General features: G+C 36.6%; 1 protein-coding gene across 4 annotated transcripts in view; it reads right to left on the bottom strand.

The window, feature by feature from the left end:
• The window catches only part of CDK6 (cyclin dependent kinase 6), a 116,207-nt gene that overhangs the window by 26,225 nt on the left and 64,942 nt on the right, over positions 1-25,040 (bottom strand). For all 4 annotated transcript variants that reach the window (XR_014494099.1, XR_014494100.1, XM_083376378.1 and 1 more), the window contains exon 5: positions 7,481-7,590. Coding sequence is in view for 2 of the 4 variants with exons in the window: in XM_083376378.1 (XP_083232504.1) it covers positions 7,481-7,590 (110 nt within the window). In the remaining 2 variants the exon portion in view is untranslated. The remainder of the gene's footprint in view (positions 1-7,480; positions 7,591-25,040) is intronic.

Genomic DNA, 25,040 nt, shown 5'->3' with positions numbered 1-25,040 from the left:
GTGATAAACCAAGAGAATGAACTGGAAAATGTTTTCTTATTGGATCTACAAAAGAGGCTTGTTAAGGACTTGAAGAAATCTGTATGAAGAATTTTACAGAAATCAAATTTTATGACAATATTTGATTCAATCTGACTGTTGGAAGTAAAAGAAAAGAATAGAAAACTGGTTTATTTGATTAAGGTTAAAATAAGATATGAAACTCAAATACTTTGGCCACCTAATGAGAAGGAAGGACTCACTGGAGAAGAGCATAATGCTGGGAAAGGTTGAGGGCAAGAGAAGAAGGGGACGACAGAGAATGAGGTGGCTGGATGGAGTCACTGAAGCAGTAGGCGTGAGCCTAAATGGACTCCAGAAGATGATAGAGGACAGGAAGGCCTGGAGGAACATTGTCCATGGGGTTGCGATGGGTCGGACATGACTTCGCAATTAACAACAACAAAATAAGATATCTGGCACCAGGATTGAAAAGTTGATGTATTATAATTCGCTTGTAGATAAGAGATGGGATACAGAATGAACAGAGATGTATTTAACTTTATAGGAGTGAGAAGTATCATATAGTGTTCTCTCTCTCCTCACCAAATTCAGGAATGCAGCATTGTACTGCAATCTAAATACATTTTATTTCAAAATATTCTAAATTCAATGAAATTTGGTTTTATATTTATCTTTGTGTTAACAAATGCAGAGATTCCCCCCCCCAAGAAACAGAATTTGGTATAACAATTTCCAATCTTGCCAAATTCCAGATGCATGTATCTCAAATTAAGAAATTCTTAGCAACAGCCATGTTGGCTGGAGAATTCTGGAAGTTGAAATTCACATATCTGTAAGTTGCCAAGGTGAGAAACATTCTTCTACTGTAAGTGTTAGATCAGATAATTTTCATTAAACAGCTAAATAACAATAACATGTTTCTTGAGCTTCTGAAATTAGGATAAAAAATAGTAAATTTTATTTTAATGGACTATCAAACAAAATGCTTAGAGCTTAATCATATATTGCTTAAAGAATGGTATATATAACAAAGCTGTTTAATTATAATAAACAGTTTTCAAAAATATACTGGACAACCATTTGACTGGGATGGTTTAGACTCCTGCCTTGAGTAGGGGGCTGGATTAGAAGACCTCCAAAGACCTTTCAGTCCTATGATTCTATTTAAAAAGAAGCAGCAGTGATGGCTTGGAAAACAAATCGATTTCTCTAATTGTCCAAAAACCATCAGACCCATACTGTGTTCTTCATTTTTCCCTTTGAGAAAATCTGACACAAAGACAAGATGGCATAGTATTTCAGGATTGTTTTATGTCTTTTCCTCTGATTGGATTCCAGTGCTGTCAGCATCCTGCTGTCCCATCCTTTTACAGATTTCTATTTGATTTTCTGCTTCCCAGCCTGCATATAAACCTGATTTAAAAAAAAACAAAAAACGCCCTCTGACCACATTTTTGAATGCTTTGATGGGAACAGAGAACAGTGCCAAAGCAAAATTATAAAACTGAAGGAAACAGGAAGGCATAAAGATATGTTCTATACGTTCAGTACCAAAAACTCCTTTGATAGGACTAAACCATGTACATTTTGTATGAGTGCAGCTTAGAAAAGTTTAATTCATTCAGAAATTTTTTCAGGTTAAATAAAATAGCCTTATCTCTAAATAGGATTCCTACCTGAAATGTGAAAGCATGAATGGCTATTTTCATTAATTGTTAGTGCACAATTAAAAGAGGGTTTCTTGTGCAATTCAAACTCTGGATATTAAAAGATAATTTAGAAATTATATACTTCTCTTTAAGCAGGTAATTGTCATTTTATCTTCTATAACTTAAACTCAGGTAATCTCTGCAGAGAGTACAGAAACGGAAAAGATATATAGGTTCTTCTCAATTACAGGTAGTCCTCACCTTATAGCCACAATTGAGCCCAAAATTTCCATTACTAAGCAAGGCAGTTGTTAAGTGAGCTTTGCCCCATTTTAAAATCTTTTTCACCACAGCTGTTAAATCACTGCAATTAAGTGAATCACTGCAGTTGTTAAGTGAATCATGCAGACATGAAGCGAACCTGGTTTCCCCCACAATAATTTTTGTACTGTTTTTCTCTGATAGAATCTCTTTCGTCCATTTTGCATCCATACATTTTAACAACATTTAAAAACCCAACTGCAACTGTATTAGTGTCAGTCACAATGTGTTAACCTCACATTAACTGAATTTTGAGATGCATTAAACGAGATCTGAAATCAATTTACAATTCACACTAAATTGAACACATTATTCAGACTTTCACTAATCACAACCTACCTATAAACCAATCTCCGTTTAGTCAATTCAGCTTCCTGTCTTTATCCTTCCTCCTTGCCTTACCACTTGCAAACAATATGCTCATACAAACTTACTGGTGGGTGGGGTGGGGGATGGCTGAATCTCTGAATCACATTTGGAGGGCAGAAAAAAAATCAGGATTCCACTCGCTTTGCTGATGACAATAGGCTAAAATTGTTTGCAGGCTAATTATTTCCTCATAAAGCAATTACCCCATATGTAAATGGCAGTGTTTCTCTCCATTCAACCTCAGTAATACACTCTTTTCCAAAACACCTGAAGAGAATCAATCAATCAATCAATCAATCAATCAATCAATCAATCAATCAGTCTTTTAAATGTCTTCTTAAAAATGACTCTAGTTGGGAGGCACTCCTAGTTTAGGTTACTAAAATTGGTCATCTTAATCCCCTCCTTCAAAATTGACTTCTGGATACCCTAAACTTGCATATCACCCATTGTATTATACACCAAAATATCACAGGCATTATCAGCCAAGGTGCTCTCCTGCCCCCTCCCCCCACTATTAATCGAACAGATCATTTCTGTCACTTCCTCATGTATATACTCCTTCACTCATCCTAATGAAGACTTCAGAAGGCACTTCCCCCCTCCAAACAGAGCCATCAAAATAAAATGTTTATTTGCCAGAGCAAAGATCTTAGCTTAGCACCTGGCTACAGCTGTCATATATAAAACGTGATGCATCTTTATCATCAAAACATTCAGTCTGGCTTTAATAGCCTTATTACATTATGTGACCAACCAAGGGATTTCTGCCTGCTAAGATGGCATCCCCCCTCCTCCCTTTGCTTTTGTTAGGCACTAAATAACAGTTTTTGGTTTATGGTTGGCCAACAGTTTCCTTTGCCCATCATATCTACAATTGTGACAATGTCTGGCATGATTGGAAGCTTGAAGGAAAACCACAACAGAATGGCATGCCATTCACTTCCACACCCCTCTCCAACCACAGACAGATACAGTTACTGGGTTTGACTAACGGTTATCAATCAGCTGAACTGTAAGCCCTTGGGAAGATAACCAGTCAGAAAAACAGAAGGAAGAAGCAAGTTAATATGAACCATAAAAAGTATATATAATGAAATATGGTTGTTAACCTCATGGAACTTCTAAAATGTTTTTCTATTTAATTATTTTCAGCTTTAAATCTGTCACTCAGGGAAGCTCCATTCATTTTGATTCTTTGTGATGCAGCATGTATGTGCGGGGGAACCTTTACCTTTAATATTTTCCAAATCAGGCCTGAAATAAGTAACACACATAATATGAACATACCTATATCTTTAATAATCTACATACATACATTTTTAGAAATCTATTTAAGTATTAGGCTAACAAATAATAAAGGTGCTGAGAGGAAACAGAGCTAATATTGTCTGCAGAAAAATCGCAATGTACTTTACAATAACCAAATTCTTATTGTCAATGTTACCTTTTGAATCATATCATTCAATTAAATGAGAATGCAAAATTTATCACCGAATTCTCAAAAAAATAAATCTGATCTGTAAGTATGAAGGAAGAATAAGAACAGATAAAAAAGAAAATAATAAAGTAAAAAGAAAAAGGATATAAAAACAGGAAAACCTGCAATTATAACTCAGTCCTAATTATGGTTATATAAGGAAATAGAGGTGGCTTCAAACAAATAGATGAACAAAGTCTCTATGAGGTTATTTATTTTAGAGTGTTGACCTAGCCATATGACAAGATTACTATCTATTGGTTCCATATTTCCTAAAATGAATTACATTCCAACATGTGGCACGTCAAAATATGAAAAGGACAAAAATATGCCATTCCCATCCCATTACGCAGTGATGAAATCATTATGTAAGACTTTTCCTGAAGCTAGCTTCTGTTTTGTCCTAGTAGTTTCTTTGCATCAAACTCCAAATTAAATCAGCTCTGGCTTAACATGTAATTCTATGTAATAAAGAATTAAAGAGGATGATTTCTGTACCTGAATATAAGAATATATTGCCCCAGTTTATCTATATTTTTAATGAAAACTTACATATAATAGAAATATAGAAATAATTGGACATCCACTCTTTTTTATATTAATTTAAAATCAATTGTGGGAATTTTAATGTTTTAAATCAGTGTAAAATATATTCATAGCTATGTATCATTTTTCTTGCCCCCAATCCAAGAAGGATACATCTGCAGCTATATTTCTAAATATTTTATATGAAGAGATTGTGTTGTTCCCATCCAATTAGAAAACATCTAGATAGCACTTTATCTGCCCTTTAAGCCTTTCTGTCTTATGGGTATAGAGATATATTAGTAACTGATGAGCTAATCCTAAACAAGGTTTCAATTCATTCCCTAGACAGGTGGCCAGTCTATTAGATTATTTTTTAATTCTGATTCCAAGTTCTGAATTTCTACCATAAGTCTGAATAAATGCAGGCCTCTAATTTAACACAACAACCTCTCTATGTAATAGGATAACAATGACAGCTTGAATCATATTTGATTGCCAGACAAAAAGGCAGCAAGGCATACTAATTTGCAGGAAAGCAATATTTTTGGCATAGTCTTAAGTCTTTGCCCCAGGATGCACAACAGAGCTGGAAAAGAAACTTTTAGATTCAGAAATGTAATATCAATGTGAAAGAAAATCAGCCAGTATATTCTGTGAGGAAAACATTTTGCCCATATTTGAGAATTATTAGATGGTTTTGTTCACATAATATACTTTCAGAATTAGTCCATTTTGAGGATGAATGTAAAAGGCAACACTTTGCTAAGTCATTATGCATTTCATCTGTCAACACATCTGAAAGCACCTTAGACCAAAATCTGGGTCTCCCCAGTATGATGTTACCATCTGTATATTCAAAATGGTGAATTGTCCATACATGAAGCTTAGAGTGAATTACCTGTGCAACAAGGGGCTCTGAAGTAAGTGTACATGCTTGCTGCCACTAGGTTCAGCAAGTGCCTGAACTCTGATGAACGGCTGTTTATATTGCATGGTATGATATGGTATTGTATTGTATGGTACGGTGTGGTACGGTACGGTACTAGATAGCATAGCAAAGCATAGCATAGCATACTCTCTATACTCTACTTGTAAGATACTATGCCTCCTGCCATTCCTTCATTCTTTCCATCCGCTAATTTTCTGCACTACCATCATTTTATCATAAATCCAAACCCTGAACAGTAGTCAATTAATGCCACATAATTAGCTAACCAAGATTTAAAGAAACAAAAATAGCTATATTGCAAATCCAGCCACCAGACCTTGAATAGTGATCTACTGAACAATGCCTTACAATTCTGTGTAAAAATACCCAGTAAATTGTATTGGTTCAGAACCTAGAAATTTAGAAATTAAAGGAAAAATCCAGAATAGTAAATAATTGATAGGTATAGATCCTTAGAGTGAGAAATGCTTGCTCAGGCCTAGTAGGAGTTTTAAGCATTGAGACATTTCACAGACAGGTAGGAGAAGACATTTAGAATAGGATCCTGGCATAAATATCAACTGTTTGACCTGTTTATTGAACACAATGTCTACAGAATCAGTACTTAGTCAACACACTGAAATTATTTTTTTCAGTTTGGAATCTGATTTGACAATGTTCCACTCTTCACTGACTCTGAACCTTTTCCTTATAATCTTGATACATATTAAAATTCCCTTTGCTTAATTCCCATTTCTCCTCCTAGACTTTCCTTTGTGGGACAGATTGTATGAGATTTATTAACATTCTCCATCTGTCAAAACCTTTGCTGAGGTCCAAGTAAACTACGTGTACATTATTCTGAAAATCTACTCTGCTAGCAATTCTATCAAAAGAGATAAAGTAGTATCTTACAGGATCACAGTCTCAGACAACATAAAAAGCAACATAATCCAAGTGATAAAATGTCCTGTGATTATGCCACATTATTCTAGTTCAGTTTGCTAACAACAAACTCATGCTGGCTCCTGTTAACTGTAGCGTTCCTATCCAAACATTCACAAATATACCACTTGAATGTGTTTGAAGACCTTGTCCAATACAGAAGTCAAGTTGATTGGACTGCAGTTTCTGAAGTTCCGTTTTTTTCTCTTTTGAAGATGGTAATGACATTTGTTTTCCTCCAAACTTCTAGAATCTTACAAATCCTGCTAGAATTCTCAGAAATTACTGAGAGTTGTTTGCAATAACCTCTATTAGTTCTCTCAGTAGCCTGAGATATTATCTATCTAGACCTGGAGACAATTCTCTTATCCTTTTAACTCTTCTAAGTTGCAGGTCCCTCTTCCTTCAGTGGCATAACGATTAGCTAAAAGTCCAACTCTATTCTAAGGGCAAAACACTATTCAAAGTAAGCTGCCATGAAGATTAAACAAAAAAATACAAATAAAAAATATTTAATGCATATTTATTTTGCTCTCAAACCAATATAGCAAATAGCTGTAGAATGACAATGTAGGGAAACAGTTGGTAATCATTTAAAATTGTATTATTTCAACTGGTTCTAGTTCTAACCTATTAAATTTAGTGTTTCACAAATTTAGGATTTGTGTATTTCAGAAATTTAATTCAATTTTAATATCATAGACCAATATTTTAATTTTAATATTTGGAAATAAAATTATTTCTAAATTAGATTCACATATGAATTTTACAAAGGAATGGATAAAAACAGAGGATAATAGAGAGCAGAAGAGATGGGTACTGAAGGCAGCCAATATTTCTTTCGCTCACTATTAAATCTAACAATTTCAATATTTTGGAATCATAACTGGATATTATTTTGGAATATCTTTCCTAAAGACTTCCCATGGCATCTGCTTTACAATTGTTCAATGCCAAGTTCTAACATTTTTATTTTCCAAACTTCCCCAAGGTGCACATATTCCAGCCTGCCTTGACATTTTTTACTTGTTGTTGCATCATGAATCTCGAACTATATTGTTTTAAATAATATGTTGCATCATCCTAAAATCTAGTGTGGTGAAGACACTTTAAGTAAATTAATTAATCAATACGTTAAGCAAAATAACAATTCATGTAGTAGTAGTATTATGTTATAGTATAGATTATATAGTATAGATATAGTATAAATGAAGCTATTTTTTCCCTAAAATATAAAGGCTTTAAATTAGTGCTTACTTGCGACGGAACATTTCTGCAAATATGCAACCTACACTCCAAAGATCAACTGGTGTTGCATAACTGGATTGAAGCAGAACTTCAGGAGCTCGGTACCACAGAGTAACAACCTGCAAAATAAAGGGTAAACTATTAGGAATATGGTTTAATTAAAGAAATTCCCAAGAAGGAGGAAAAATATCTCTTTGTTTTTCTAATATATATATATTACTGTATTTCTAAATTGCAAGTTTTGAAGGAAGATCTTTGTGGAAATATCTACATATTAATTATATTATTAATCAATTGTTTGATTTTTTTAAATATTTTGTTCTATACTGAAGTAAAAAGGAATCATTTTACTTCTCAGGACGAACAAATGTTTTCTATAAAATTATAAATGAAAAACTTTAGGAATGCTTCCAGGTAAATGATTTAAAGGCTATTAATTAAAAATTATTGGACAGCAATTATTCTATTTCATATTCCTTCATATATTTTTTACATTAGGAAATAGAGGAAATAGTAAAATTTAATGTTAAAGGACTGCACAATAAACCTTTGATCTGGAAGCACCACAGGAAATACAGTCCACGACAGTTTTTCTGAGATGCACATATAGATAAAAGTTTGAAGAAGTTACAAATGAGGAAAATATAATTGCAGTCTTAAAAATTTGTACCGTTGAATTTAGATTTTTTCCCCTGAAGACATTACTTTTAATTAAAGTAATAGTATCACTCTCCTAGAAAAATATATTTCTCAATGTAGAGGTCATCTGAAATTAGATTAAAACATGCAAAATATATATAAAGTAGATGTTATGAAGTAATAATTAAGGAAAATGAAAGGGTATTATTTAGACAAAGCCTTAAAAACTTTTAGCATGTTAGTCTCATACCTGTTTTAGAAACAATTCAGTAATTTTAAGACAGAAGACAATAGATGCTTCTAAATATATGTCATGTGAGGAATTGTGAACTCTTACTGAAACATGAACAATATAATTTACTGTAGCTAAACATGAATGAATTTAGCTTTTGTCATGTGTTTCAAATGACGAAGAAAAAGAAATAGGAAAATGAAGTTTATTTAAAATGAATAACAAGCAGATTTTAAGCCTCTGCTGAAAAACAGTTTTCTTAAGAAAACTCTTAAGTAGAGAAGGCACTTCCACACAACTACAGGTGTGGAAGTGCCTTTGATTTACAACCATTTGTTTGGCAACCATTAGAAGTTACAATAGCACTCAAAAGATGTCTTACTGAGGAAAGAGAAAATGGTTTACATGTAAGGGGTGTTGAGCTACTCTGCAAAAGAGAAAAAAACTATGCTCTGGTTTTAAACACACTAGCACAGATTGAGAAATAGATTGACTTGGTTCCTCAAGCCAGGTGAAATCATGTGATTTGGAATAATTTCTGAACAGTACAAGCTCACATATGAACATGTCTAAGATAGTATCCATAGGACTATTTCAATTGCACCGAAAGCCCCAAATTACACTTGTTTTCAGTCACTGTTTTCTTCCTTCCTCATGTAAAGATTTATGACCCTTGCATCTACAATTACAGTTGCTCAGAATAACCAAAATCTCAAAAGGAATGAATGCAACAAACAAACAGGAAAGAAACTGATTTCTGAAGTGCCTAAGTTTATGAAGGCCAAACACATTCTGGAAACCATTATAGAATATTTTACTAGGTGAAATGTTGAGAATTTTTCTTCCTCTTGAAAGATGCTCAAATGGACAATTACATTGTAGTTTTCTTTTAGTTCAATGAAAATTAATTTCTTTTTAGACTTCACAGTTTCTGCTTCCTGCAGTAAAATGGGTGGACAATAAATTTGATGGATGGATGAATGAATGGATACACAGATAATTGTCTAGAGCAGATGTGTCCAACCTGTGCTGCTCCACAAGATATAATAAAAAAATAAAGGAAGCTTGTTATTCATATGTTAGTTATATTATATTAGATATTATATATAATAACAATAATAAAGTTTGAAGGGACCTTGGAAGTCATCTAGTCCAACCCCCCGCTCAGGCAGGAAACCCTATACCATTTCAGACAAATGGCTGTCCACTCTCTTCTTAAAAACTTCCAGTGTTGGAGCATTCACTGCTTGTGTAGGCAGTTTGTTCCACTGGTTAATTGTTCTAACTGTCAGGAAGATTTTCCTTAGTTCTAGGTTGCTTCTCTCCTTGATTAATTTCCATCCATTGATTCTTGTCCTGCCTTCAGGTGCTTTGGAGAATACCTTGACTCCCTCTTCTTTGTGGCAGTCCCTGAGATATTGGAACACTGCTATCATGTCCCGCCTCGTCCTTCTCTTCATTAAACTAGACATACCCAATTCCAGCAAACATTCCTTATATGTTTTAGCCTCCAGTCCTCTAATCATCTTTGTTGTCCTTTTTTCTGTACTCTTTCTAAAGTCTCAACATCTTTTTTACATCGTGGTGACCAAAACTGGATGCAGTATTCCAGGTGTGGCCTTACCAAGGCATTGTAAAGTGGTATTAATACTTCACGAGATCTTGATTCTATCTCTCTGTTAATGCAGCCTAACACTGTGTTGGCTTTTTTGGCAGCTGCAGCACACTGCTGGCTCATATCTAAATGATTGTCCACTAGGACTCCGAGATCCCTCTCACAGTTGCTACTATTGAGCAAAGTACCACCTACATTTGGTTTTTCTTGCCTAAATGTAGAACCTTATTTTTTTCACCACTGAATTTCATTTTGTTAGATAGTGCCCATTGTTCAAGTCTGTCCAGATCCTCCTGAATCTTAAAGCCTATCTTCTGGAGTGTTGGCTATTCCTGCCAGCTTGGTGTCGTCTGCAAATTTGATGAGTTCTCCATCTATCTTTGTCCAAATCGTTGATGAAGATGTTGAAGAACACTGGCCCTAGAACACTTCCCTCCTTGTAGATGCAGTTCCATTGAGGACCACAAACTGAGTACGGCCAGTCAGCCCACTACGAATCCATCTGGTGGTGATGCTGTCTAACCCACATTTTTCTATCTTATCAAGTAGTAGGTTGTGATTTACTTTATGAAATGCCTTACTGAAGTCCAAGTAAATTATATCCACAGCATTCTCTGATCCACTAATTTGTCACTTGGTCAAAGAATGCAGTAAGATTTGTCTGGCATGATCTGTTTTTGACAAACCCATGTTGGCTTTTAGTAATAACTTTGTTTGCCTCTAGGTGTTCACTGATTTGTTGTTTGATTTTATCTCTGTTAGTGAGGATTAGATCCAATATGGCTAATCCCCTAGTTCCATTCTCTACTTTTTGGGAGACAAAGTTGTCTGCTAGGTTTGTCAGGAATCTGTTGATGTGTTTTATATGCGGTCCAAGACAATTCCTCTTCACTCAAAGAAAGTCAGGCAAGCCAAAATGTTGGGACATCTGGACATCCATGTTCTAAGTCTATGTTTGCCACAATAAGTCATACTAAACCATCCAATATTCCATATCCATTCACATAAATTTTTCCTTTCATGGCTTGCTTCAGAGAATAGCTAACATCATTCAGTTTTTGTTTTTTTCAATCTCTTTAACATCACAGATGGCAATATGTAGGGAACATTTCAGCAATTTACAAAATTATATAAAATGGAAATAAGTTTGTAGATTTGTATTGTATGACACCATCAGGTTTATTTATATTTACATATTCTGCAGTATCTTTCACCCAGTGCTTTCCATAGATGCTGGATTTCAACAAGAACAGTGTTGAGGAGAACAATTTCTACTGCAAATGCTATCTTAGCAGAGAAGGAAATGAACTATTTCACAGCACAAAATGTGCATTTTAAATGCTGAGAAAATATTTCCCCCAAAATGTATTATTCCTTAAAATAAAATAAAAAAGAATCGCATTCCCAACAAAACTGAAGAAAGCATTGATTGAAGGATAGGTCTCAGGATTATTATTTTTTTATAAAGAATGATTTATAATGATTTTTAGATGAAACCGTGCATTAATTAATTAACAATCTGTCTAGGGCTGTTAGGTGTTATATTCGGAGGGCACCAAACAGGAAAGCTGATCATTTGTAACAAATGTAATTATCTCAGTATATATGAATACATTATGTTCAATGTTCAAGATGAGCAAAATTGCTCGCTTCAATTCAAGGAATTTGACTGCAAAGAATAACCACAGATAAATGTTCTTGCTACTAAGAATGTTCTCTTGGGGGAAATCCACCCCCCCCAGTGATCTGCATGATTCATTAAGAACATTTCCCTCTGTCTCATCCCCAGACCAAACAAAAATTTATGGATATTCCATTCAGTTACAGAGAAGCAGAAATGAAAATGATGCATAAGACAGGATATGGTGAATTTAACAGTTACCATAGAACTTCCTCTTCTGGATGGTTTTGATTACATATTTTACTTATGTGAAACGTTTTGATAAAGGAAAGGCTCAATCTCTCCCCACCCCCAAATAACACAGGGTCAAGCTGAGCAATGAAAGATCTTAAGGACAAAATTTGTACTGAAAAGGGCAAGGTGGAGCCCATGGCAATAGTATTTTTTTAATGAAGGTCTGCCAAGACATGAACTCTTGTTGAATGCAGAATATATTTCTTTGCAAATAAAACTGTAGCCTAAAAGTGCAAGTTCACTTTGATTGAATCAGTTGAAATCATTCCATTAACCAGAAGTCATTCTGGTTCTATCTTTCTTGTGGAGTGGAAATTACTATAACATAAAGCTACATATATGGGCTTTGACATTGGGGCAAAAGGATTCCATTTACTTCTTGGTGAAATTACAGGCAGAAGGAAGAGATTTAAGAAATGATAATTTTATGCAAGTATGTTCCTACCAGCATTGCTGTTAGTATGATCTGTAGCTACTTCATTTATTACAAAATGGCTATTCAAATATTTGTATCTGATACTGGAACTAATCGAAGAGCCAGCAAGAAAGAGCCAGCGGTTCACACAGAGCAGGAGAAGCATGATGTTCTTTCCCAGTGATCACAACCAGATTACTGGAACTACAATCACTAAGTGGTAAGGTCATGTGATGCTTTGCCTAATGACTGCTTCATTTAGCAATGGAAATTCCAGTCTCAAATGAGGTGTTAAGCAATGACTTCTATATTAAAATAACACTAAACTTCCATATTAAAAATTATCATTTAAATGGATGGTATTTCTTGATGATAAAGGTTAGAGAAAAATGATTCTGGCTGCTTTACTCAGAGAACTCAAGTCAAAAGAAGAAGTATCTTGACATCCCCTTTGAATCTCAATGTATGTATGATTAAAGATCATTTTTGCCCCTCAACTCCCCACTATATTTTTACTCAAACCCAGTCTTTTTTGGAAGGGGGCATTTAGTTGCAGGAGTGTTGCAGGAACATTGGTCCTCCCTCAAAATCCCAATACCTGCCTTCATGTGGGAGCAATATTATAACCAATTACTCACTGCCTTCTGCTGTAGTGGACTAAAGACTAAAGATCCACAAAAGGATTTATAAAAGGTCTGAAGCCTTCTCTGATGACTGGATGGAAATTAAAGGGTTCACTGGGACTCTGAGGAGGCTCTTAGTGGAATATCTTCTATTCCCTGAACCAAATTATCACATTGACTGGTGGACTCCTTTATTCTCAGATTTATTAACTCACATAAATAATTCCTGCCAAGGTCCAGATGGCTAGAAGCTCTCTATTTATGACAGGGGTAATCCTTCGAATTATAGATCATTCAATTTTGTTGATATCACAGCAAAATTGCACACCAACATCTTTTATACAAAACTGATGACTGGGTAGCTAAAAAAGACTTGTTAGCTGGAGAGTAGATTTATGTCCAGTAATTCTACTACTGATAACTGTTTAATTTCATGTCACCGAATAGAAAAATATACAGTTAAAGGGAGCGAACCGTTTACTTTACAACATTCATAGACATCAGTCCAGTTTTTGACATGAACAATAGAACACAGATTTTTATCTCTGGCATGATAGACATTATATTCAAACTCATGCTTAAAAATATGCATAGGAGAACATGGTTCCCTAACAGGAAAAAATACCATCAATAAAGGGCTAAGACAAAGTTATATACTATTTCATATTCTGTTCAGTCTCTACATAAATTACATTACAAGTTCTTTCCATCAACTAAAATGCATATGCCTAAAGTTAAAACAATGTTCATGACATGATACTGAAGTCATTCACCCACATAGATGAGAAGATTGTTGCAAAGGATCAGTTCATACTGTGTATTCAACAATCTGAATATTAAAAAGTCCAAGACCACCAGAATCTATATCAGTCAATATAAAAGGGGAAAAAATATACTACAGGCCACCTAACCAATCAGAAGAAATAGATGGACTCGTTGTCAATCAGTTAACAAATGTATGGGAAGCATACCACAGTAGTAATGGGAGACTTCAATTATCCAGATATAAGCTGGGAAACAAACTCTGCAGCAAGCGGGAGATCAAACAGATTCTTAATCAATCTAGCTGACAATTTTATCATCCAATTTTATCATTTAGGAGGGAACTAAAAGTAAAGTTATACTGGACCTAATTCTTACTAATAGAGAAGAAATGATAGAGAGAGTTGAAGTTGCCGGAACCTGCGGGAAAGTGATCACGTCATACTGGAATTCAATTTAATGCAAGCACAAGCAATAGAAAATAATTTAACCAATGTCTTAAATTTCAAAACAGCTGATTTTAAACAAACTCAGAGACAACCTAGGAAAGATTCCATGGATGAAAATCCTAAAGGGGAAAATAACTCAAGAAGCATGGGAAACTCTGAAAAATGCTATCATAAAAGCCCATTCCGGCACAATACCACTGAAAAAGAAAAACAAGAAAGTCAAGAAGAAACCAGCATGGCTGCACAAAGATCTCTCTGGCAAACTGCAAAACAGAAAGGACAAATAAAAAAAATGCAAAGAGGGACACACAACTAAGGCTGATTATCAGCAAACAGCCAGAACATGCAAAGACGAAGTCAGGAAAGCAAAGGCTCAGAATGAACAAAGACTTGCAACAGGAATCAAGGATAATAAAGTTTATTTCAATATATTAATTACAAAGAAACTCATGGAAACTGTAGGTCCACTAAACAGAGAAGATGGCAAGGAAGTAACAAGCAATAGGGAGAAAGCAGAGCTGCTTAACTTATTCTTTGCATCAGTCTTCACACAAAAAGAAAATATAGCACAACATACTAAAAAAATACTGTGAAAGACAAACGAGAAACAAAAATTAAAATAAACAAGAAAATGGTAAGAGAACACCTATCTGACCTTGACGATTATAAATCACCAGGACCCGACAGATTACATCCTAGAGTTCTGAAGGAGCTGGCAGATGTTATCTCAGAACAATTGCACCATATCTTTCAAAAATCCTGGAGCACCAGGGAAGTACCTGAGGACTGGAAAAGGACTGATGTGGTTCCCATCTTCAAGAAAGGGGAAAAAAGACACCCAGGAAACTACAGACCAATCAGTCTAAAATCAATATCTGGGAACATCCTGGAAAAGATAATAAAAAAAACCAGATCTGCGAACAACTAGAAGCAAACAAGTTATTAACTGACAGCCAGCAGAGGTTTGTTAAGAATAGATTATGTCAAACCAATCTTATTTCATTCTTTCATAAAGTGACCAAATTAGTAAGCCAGTGAAACGCTGTGAACATAGTATAAGGTACTTGGATGTCAGTGAGGCATTCAACAAAGTAGACCACAATCTACTGCTTGGTAAGCTAGAACAAAGGTGGAATAGACAACATCACCACCAGATGGATTTGTAGCCAGCTGATAAACTACTCAATGAGTAGTTCTCAATGATACTACATCCATATGGAGAGAAGTAAGCAGTGGAGTACCACAAGGCTCCGTCTTATGCCCAGTACTCTTTAATATCTTCATAAATGACTTAGATGAGGGAATAGAAGGGGAACTCATCAAATTTTCAGATGACACTAAACTGGCAGGAATAGGCAACACCCCAGGATAGCCAACAAGCTCATGATTCAAAAAGATCTTGACAAACTTGAACAATGGGCCCTATCCAACAAAATGAATTTTAATGTGGAGTAAAGCGAAGTTTTACATTTAGGCAGGAAAAATCAAAGATATAACTACAGATTAGGTGAAACATGGCTCAAAAACAGTAACTGCGAGAGGGACCTTGGAGTCCTAGTGAATGATCACTTTAGCTAGCAATGTGCAGCAGCAGCCAAAAAAGCTAATACAATCCTGGGTTGTGTAAACAGAGGCATAGAATCAAGATCACGTGGAGTATTAGTACAGCTTTATAAAACCCTAATGAGACCACACCTGGAATACTGCAACCAATTTTGGTCACCATACTACAAAAAAGATGTTGAGACTTTGGAAAAAGTTCAGAGAAGAGCAACTAAGATGATCAAAGGCCTGAAGACTAAAACATATGAAGAATGGTTGCAGGACTTGGGTTTGGCTAGTCTTAAAGAAAAGAAGAAATAGGGGTGACATGATAGCAGTATTACAGTATTTGAGAGGCTGCCACAAAGAAGAGGGGGCCAAATTATTCACCAAAGCACCAGAGGGCAGGACAAGAAACAATGGTTGGAAACTGATCAAAGAGAGAAGCAACCTGAATTAAAGAGAAAGTTCCTAACAGTGAGGACAATTAACCAGTGGAACAGCTTGCGTTCAGAAATTGTGGGTGCTCCATCACTGGAGGTTTTTAAGAAGAGACTGGACAGTCAATTGTCTGAGTTGGTATAGGTTCTCCTGCTTGAGCAGGGGGCTGGACTAGAAGACCTCGTATGTCCCTTCCTATTCCATTCCATTCCAATATAAATCAGGGTTTAAGTTAAAATAATCTCAGTCACATTATCTCACTCCAGTGGAATTCTTTTATTTGTATTTAAAAAATGGATTAACTCAAATTTACTAAAAAGCCTCCCAGGAATCTTTAAACAAAAGAATCAAGCAAACCCAATTTTCTCTAACTTATCAAATAAACAGGCAAGATACCAAACTCATTTCAAAGAAGGAAATTGATAAGGAAGATTATTCCAGGATACCAGGTACTACTAAAAAGGATTCATGCATTGTACTTACTAATCTAATTATTTCCAAGCAACACTGCTAAAGTTTAGGTGTTAAAGGTTAACAGAAATATTTCAAACTAAATTCAGAAATCCACAAGGAATTATAGGGAATTCTCATGACCACAATTGAGCCAAAAATTTCTGTTATTAAGTGAGACATTTGTTTTGTGAGTTTTGCCTCAATCAGCCAGCATTGTTATATGTATCTTGCATCTATTAAATATTCTAAAATGTCTTTAAATGGAGACTCACACAGCAACATCATAGTAGTCCAGCCATGTGCCAAATATCCAATGAGCCAAATATTCAATGTGAACTTTGTCACCTAACTCCAAATGACTCTGAATGACTCACAACACAGAGAAAGCATTAAAAAAAATAATAGGAAACAACAAACAACCCATGAATAACATTTAGGCTTCCAAGGGGAATATAAAGCTGTTTAAGATTGCTTGCAAGTTTCTCTACACGTAGAATCTCCATAATATATCCATTAAGACTCAGTTTGTTTACCTTCATTCTTCCCAAAACACATGTCTTGAAAAAAATGTTATAAAAAGAAGTTAAAACAGAAACCTATTCATTTCCTTTGATGGGTAAACGAAAACACTAATCAGAATCCTGTGTTATACTTCTAGGAAATCTAACTTTCTTAGAATGCTAGTGTCGTTCAGAGTATTTATAGGTATATCCGTTCTCTCTCTTTCTCTTTCCACACACACACACACACATATGTAGTTGGTTTATTTTTTAATAAAGTTTCATGCACTGAACATGTGTATGAGCTATTATTCAACAGTGCAAGAGCTCTAAAGTTTTTAATCAAGTCAAAAGATGAACTGGGCAATCTACAGTATGGATCTGTATATCCTCCTGATGTATTAGGATACTGGCAATCAGACTCAGGGCTTCATTAAGCAAACAATGTTAGCATGTCTTTAAATGAATAATGGGCATCCTTTTAGTTGATTCCACTTAGCATTTGACGAGAGATTCAATCAGACAATCAGTGGGTAAACTCACTCTTTCCAATGGCAGGACCATGCTACACATCCATTCAGGATTTGTGCTTTATTTAGTTTTCAGGAAATCTGGATGCTTCTCTCTAGATTATTTCAGGTAATTTGGAGCATTTCCCACCTTAAATTGGCAAAAAACATGCTAGGGTTTTTTCAAAATTGTTGTTGGAAGACGTTCATATATTACTACAGGCCTTATATTCATACTAGCTTTAGTTGATGCAAAGATTCACCAGCTTAGATCTGTTTTCAGATCAAAAAGGCAGTATGGGTATTAACAATAAATTTAATACCATAAAGGAAGAGTTGTTTTTACATTGGTTAGAAAATAAACTGAGTTACATCTGAGAAACAAGAGGGATCTTGATAAAAAGGAAAGAATAATTACTTCAAAACATATATTCCTTGGAATTGTTTCTGAATAGGATATGTTCAGTATGTTAAGAATTACCGGTATGTACGAGATTGCTCTTGTAACATCATACTTTACAAGAGAGGGCAGATTTATACAAGAATGTCTCAATTTAAAGGTAAGCTACAAGCCCTATCTCAATCCTTGATTCTAGCCAAATTATAATTCTCCCATATAAAAGGTAATTAAGATTCACGGTATGACTAAACTATAATAAAGTCATTTTAAATGTCTTGAAAATGATGCATGAAACCAGCATGCAGCAAACTTCCCTAACTGAAATCCAAAGAAACAGCTTTTCTGAAATACCTTCTATATAATTCTTGTTTTCTGTCTCTAGAATTCTAAGAGTTCAACCACTGCTTCTGAAATAAACAACAGAAACTGGTTGTAATTTATTTCTGAAAACTTCCTTCATTTCAAAGATGAAAGTCGAAGATGAATGCGAAGTGCCAGTGAATATTTAAGGTAAAAAAGACCTTTATGTTTCTAGTTCTCATATCCGATGGCATTGCATCTAGCTAAAGGGCAAACAAGATAAGAATGATATTGCTAGTTACTAACACGTACCAGATAAAATAACTTTTATGCTACCAATTGACAACATTCTATACATTCCTCAAAGTAAAAAAAAATTAGCTAAAAAAGGTAGCTACATATGAATTTCCACAAAACAAATACAAATAAATTTGTATTTTCAAATTCCTTCATAGAGATGGGACCTTTTTCCCTCCACCTCTTTTACTATAACCAAAATGATCTTTGGAATCCAGAAAGTAACTCATGTGCTTATAGCTGTTTGCGTTAAAACATGTTATCCTTGTATGCTGGCAGGACAGAGACGTTCTGTAGAAGACTATGGCTGGGAGCCAATGTTTACAATCCTCTTGGTGGGAAATGCAGGGTGAAAGGCTCTTAATGGAGGCCCTGCAAGCCTTTGCTTTTGCCGCCAGTGACCTTCTTCCTCAGTTTCAAAGAAATTCTCCAGTTAACCCCTTGGAAAGTGCTGGCACAAGTAACTGAAGAAGGAAATACCTTTCTTTGGAAACCTAGTTGTCCCTTTCCAGGCGCAACCTGTCAGATTGTGGCAGAGAGGGAGCACTGAACTTAGAATACACGTCAAATCCCGTCAGAGTCACTGCAAGCCCTCTCATCCCCCCAAAGCTAATTTATCTAGATGTCAGCATCTCACGAGATATGCTGCAAAGTACTGTATACAGCTCCCAGCTGTAACAATGGACTTCAGTTTGCAAGGACTATGAAGCGGTAAACTGAGTCTGCAGGAGAGAAAGAACCATTTCATATAGGAAGAAAATGTTTTTTCTGGCTACCAAATCAGCATTGTTTTTGTTGAGAGCTGTGATTCCTCCTCCTGGTATATTCTCATCAAAAGAATCAGACTCGCTGGCATCAAGAGATGTTCAGTGCACAATGAACTTAGCTATATCTCAAATATTTTCAGTTTCTTTTCTTTTTAGAGAACTGTTAGTGATTGATATTTTTCCAAATTTCAAGAAATTTGTATTCAAGAATAGATTTGTCATGTTTTCCATGGATTTTCTGAAAGGAAAGTTCTTCCTACATGTTGCTTTGGCTCCAGCCATCTCCATGGAAAGTTCCTGTGCCTTAAAAGCTACCTGCCACATTATCTTTTATCTTTTAACAAGTAGTCCATTATTTAATGATATGCCAACTGTAACTACATTTATGAAATACACTGTAAGATAGATGAACTTGTACCAGAAAATGTTGTCAACCTGCCTGGTTCCTTCTTCTACCAAGTGTTCTCTACAACAATGTTATCATATTTCACAGATTTTTTTTTGCTAGTCACACTGATTTTGTTTTTGATCCAGATAGCACAGAAATATTACCCATAAATGAGATATATAGAAAGGCCAACATGTAAATCTGCATCTCCAAATAAGATAGAACATTGTTTTGAACCTCTGGGCTTAGGTACCTCTCTTTCCACTGAATAAATAATATATTATTGACAAATATCAAACAAAACGTTAATTTCTGCCTTTGATCAGCATAATTAAACTGTTCTACCGAATTCAGCATTGCTTATATCTAGAGAGTCAAATATAATCTTTGCAGAACTATTGAAAGTATTAAGGATTAAAACTCGAATTATTCCAACTGTTCTCCACAGCTGAGTAGTTACTGATTCACTGAGATATGATCTTTAACTCCTTTTTTATGATCAACATTGGTTTAGAACAGTGTTTCTCAAACTTAGCAACTTTAAGATGTCTTAACTTCAACTCCCACACTTGCTGGGGAATTCTGGAAGCTGAAATTCATACATCATAAAGTTGTTGAGTTTCATAAACACTAATCTAATGTATCCCTTTGCTCCTAGGGTCAGTTTATTATTAAAAGCCATATATTCCTGGATACTATTGAAGTTGGCAATCCTACATGTACTTCAAACAAGGGCCTGTTAAATCTTCACCATTTTAGTGGTAACCCAATCCAGATTAAACTTTCAGTGTTGTTTTTCTCTATCTAAACTTGTAGTTTAATAGCTATGCAGTACTTCAGATTTGTTCTGATGCATTATGAGCCTGTTCTTCCACAATAGGAAATAATATTAGCCTTGATTTTTGTGTTTGCTCAGGGTACATGATTGTGTTCTTGTATGTGCATGTGTATTAATAATCACTCAGCATACTGTAAAATTTTCATTTAACAAAGCCTCAATTGCTTAATCATGAAGAATGGACAAAATAGAAAAACTGTATCAGAGCTTCTCAATTATAGTATTTCCTATTTACTGTATACCCCAAGCAACTATATCACCATCACAGTCTTTTTATTACATCAGCAAAATCTAACTTATTTTGCTTCATTGATGAGTTTAAAAAAGAGTAGCATTCATTTCATCTGGGAATCCCCTAAAGGCAGCTGTTGCTGGGGAGTCTTGCATTTTTTGCATTTTTCTTCCTTAATATTATGCAGCTACAAAACAGCACAAGCAACATCAAGTATCATTTTACCCAATTTTGCATGCATTGTACCATTTTATTTATTATAACATAACCAATACATACACACATATGTACACATACTGATTCTCTCCATACTCTGCATTTAGTTAACATTGTATAACTGGAGCCAAAATATACACAGCTAAAAGGAATGTTACAGGGGGCCTCTCTTACTGAACAAAGCAGCCTCAGTTTGGCTCTTTTTCTCTAGCACTACCACATCCGCACATCATTAGCTGGAAAATTCCAGATATATGCTGTAATTTTTGAGCTCCCCCCCCCTCCAGATGCCATTCCCCTTCTCTCCCTTTCCTTTCCTTATCTGTCGCTGCTTCTTTGGTTCTTTGCCAGCTGTGATCAACAATTAATACAACCAAAGGAGGGGGAAGAAAATAGAGAACACTCCCTGGCAACTGGCACAGCCTCACAGGAAATACCAAATAAAAACTTTATTATGTATTGTTTAACTATTTTGTTTGCCTGTAGGCCACCCTGCTATTGGTGTAATTCAGCAAGACACGGTCTGTCTGGATGAGCTGCGCACAGACTCATTGTTTGTAGGATCTATCATACACAATACTTTAGTAGAGCATGTGGCCCCACTAAAGAAAGAGGCGTGGTAGGCCAGGGTTCCTTTTCCAGCTAGTGACCAAATGTTAAAACGGGTGAGTAACCTTTTAATATTCATGTCATTAATTTACCTTTCCCCTTTAATGATGGAGGTCCTCATATAAAAACACACAGGAAAGGCCCAAGTAGCCAAGGACTAAAAGAAAGGGGAGGGGGGAAAGAGCTCTCCCCCTCCTCTCCTGCTCTCCCATCTGCTTGATCTTGGGGATGTGGAAACTACCAAGATAACTATTATGCATGGCTGTAAGCTGAACAGTGGAGTGAATTCCAAGCCTTAGAACTATGTCTGTGGCATAGGCCTGAATGTATTAACTAGTCTGATATTTTAAACAGATTGCCCCTCTTGCTTCTTTTTGTTATGTCCCAAATATAATAGCAATAGGAAATTAAAATTATTTTCTGTCAACAAGCCATTACAGCAAATAAACGTCCTCATTTTAATTAACTGACTAATCAATGGCTGCATTCAACTTTTCTTTCAGATTCGAAAATGCAAGAGACTTGCTTTTCTCTTGGAAGCAATCTCTGGCCAATATCTAATTCAGTTAACATGACAATCTCTACACTTGAGTAAGTGAAGTCATTTTTAGGGTCTCCATTGTTGAACAATGGAATATGGCCAACATTACAGAACAGCACAAATGTCCTTATATTTTTCATCTTAATCTGCAAGGCCACAAGGCCTTTTCCCCCTACATTCTGAAAAGAACATTTACTGATCTATTTGTTAGAAAATATGAGAAACACAACAATAATATTTTATAGCTTTGCAATATCTATTCAATCACATAGCTTTAAAGATCCTCCTACCTCAGTTTGCTACTAAATCTGTGCAATAGCCAAAAATATTTATTACCTTTCAATAAGTAAATGCTTTTCCATTTAATAATAGGTATTGTGTAGTGGGCTTTAGTAGGCAAGGAGCAGACCAGCATAATTACAACATCATTTATTGACTCAAACTAGAACTGGAGAACTGCAGGCAATTTCCTGTAATTTATACTCTGAGCCCACAGGGTCTTAACCAATCACAATACTTGGAAAGCCCAACCAAATATAAATGTTCAAAGTTTCCCTCCAAAACAGTTGGAGTTAACAGTCACAGTCATTTAAAGCTTAGTTTCATTTTAGCCTCACAAACAGTTGGAGTTAAGTTAGTTTCACTTTACAGGGCTTAACACAACTTTCTATATTTCAATACATAACACCCCTCCCCCCTAGGATAGTTATCATCCTCAGCCTATTCAATATTCATAGTCTTTGAGATAGGCTGTGGACCCACGGTTCCTGGTGGACCGCCGTAATGCTATTGCAGAGTCCTGTTCAAGTGGAGTATTATCTCTCCCCAGTTGAACAGAGTCGTGGTCATTTTGATCGGTCGAGAATGGCAGCGGCTCTACGACTCTTCGTAGCTCTGTTTCCCCGGGGGCGGTCAAGGGTGGTGTAGGCAAACTCGGAAGAAATCAGTTCTCCTGTGTGTCTGATAAAACCTCAGGATCCTCACCTGGGACTGGCCTGGCCTGCCAATGCCACAACTCATCAATGTGGCGTCCGACTGTTCGATCATTTCCCAGAATAACCTCGTATGACAAGGGCCCCATTATCCTAGTTACCCTAGCTGCCACCCAAGGTGACCCACTTCCATAGTTCCTGGCCCAAACCAATTCACTCAGCTGTAAGTTCCTGGGGGGCTTTGGCTGAGCCGTCTCTGCTGCTACTCTGTTTGGGTAAAGTCAGTCAAGCTTCATGGTGAACTGGTGGCCCCACCTCAGCTCCCCTGGACTGTGACCTGTTGCTGTACTGGGAGTTGTGTGTTGACACAGGAGGATGTTCCCCAGAAGGTGGTTCCAGTCTCCAGTCATCATCTGCTTGAGCGCCTCCTTTGTGGTCCTGACCATTCATTTGGCCTGACTGTTGTTGGTTGTGGGGTGGAATGGAGCGGATGTTATGTGCCGAATCATGTTGGAGTTGAAGAAAGATTGAAACTCCTGCTGTAAATTGGACCCTGTTGTTGGACATTATTACATCTGGCAGACCATGTGTGGCAAACAGCTGGCGCAACTCAAGTTTGACCCTGGTTGTTGTCATCGATGAGACCGGTGCCACTTCCAACCACTTGGAATAACTGTCAACTACAATTAGGAATACCTGCCCTTGGAAAGGCCCACAAAGTCAATGTGAACGCGAGACCATGGGGCATGCATGGTCTCCCAGCAGTGCATTGATGCTTGTGGTATCTTTGGTCAGGTTTCTTGGCAACTTCTTACTTGATTGCCTATGTCCTTGTCCAGGCCTGGCCACCACAAGTAACTCCTGGCTAGGGCCTTCATTCAAACAATTCCTGGGTGCCCCTCGTGTAAGAAATCCAGCACTCTGGAGCGAAGACTGGGTGGAATGATGACCCTGCTGCCCCACAGCATACATCCCTTGTGGGCTGACAGTTCATTTTTCCAAGAACTGTAGTGATGGAACTCAGGGCCTGGCTGGGTCTCTGGCCATCCCCTTAATACCCAGTTGAGAATGCGGCTAAGCATTCTGTTCGTGGTGGTTTCAGCTGCAATGTCCCCTGCATGTAGGGGTGTTTTAGGCAGGTCCTGGATCACCAGGATACGACAAGCTGGGGCTGGGTCCAGATCAGACTGCAGTAGAGGCAGTTGGCTGTGAGTATTGACATGGCCCATTTCCTTACCTGGCTTCTGGACTATCCGGTACGAGTATGCAGCCATAAAAATGGATCATCGTAACATTCGCAGCGACAGGATCTGCGGTGTCTGTTTGTCTGCTGTGAAGAGACCCAGCAGAGGTTTGTGGTCTGTGAAGATGGTGAAGGTTCGTCCATATAAGAAATCGTGGAACTTCTTAATGCCAGCCACTATGGCGAGGGCTTCCTTGTGTATCTGGACATAGTTCCTTTCAGCCAATGATAATGTTCTAGAATAGTATGCGATGGGGGCCTCTCTACCATCTGGCATCCTGTGGCTTAGTACTGCCCCAAGGCCATATGGCAAAGCATCACAGGCCAGTGTTACTGGTAGGTTTTTGTTGAAATGAGCTAGGACAGAGTCCAAGGATAGCAATGATTTTACCACCTTGAACACTTTGTCTTGAGTACTCGACCAGACCCAGGGCGCTTTTTTGTCCAGTAGGTGGTGTAGCGGTTCGGCCAGGGCAGCCTTATGCGGTAAGAAAGAGTGGTAAAAATTGAGCAAGCCCAAGAATGCTTGTAGCTTCCCCTTGGATTTTGGTATGGGGACTTGCTGAATTGCCTTTAGCTTTGCTTCAGATGGGTGAATTCTGGCAGCATCGATGTGGAAACCCAGGAATTCTGTGGATTCCACGCTGATCTGGCACTTTTCCTTTAGTTTTAGGCCTGCCTTGTGGAAACGTTGGAGTACTGCATGGAGAC

This window comes from Vipera ursinii (assembly GCF_947247035.1).
Source record: "Vipera ursinii genome assembly, chromosome: Z".
Lineage (NCBI taxonomy): Eukaryota > Metazoa > Chordata > Lepidosauria > Squamata > Viperidae > Vipera > Vipera ursinii.
The sequence above is the reverse complement of the archived record's forward strand: the minus strand, read 5'-3'. Positions and strand labels throughout refer to the sequence as shown.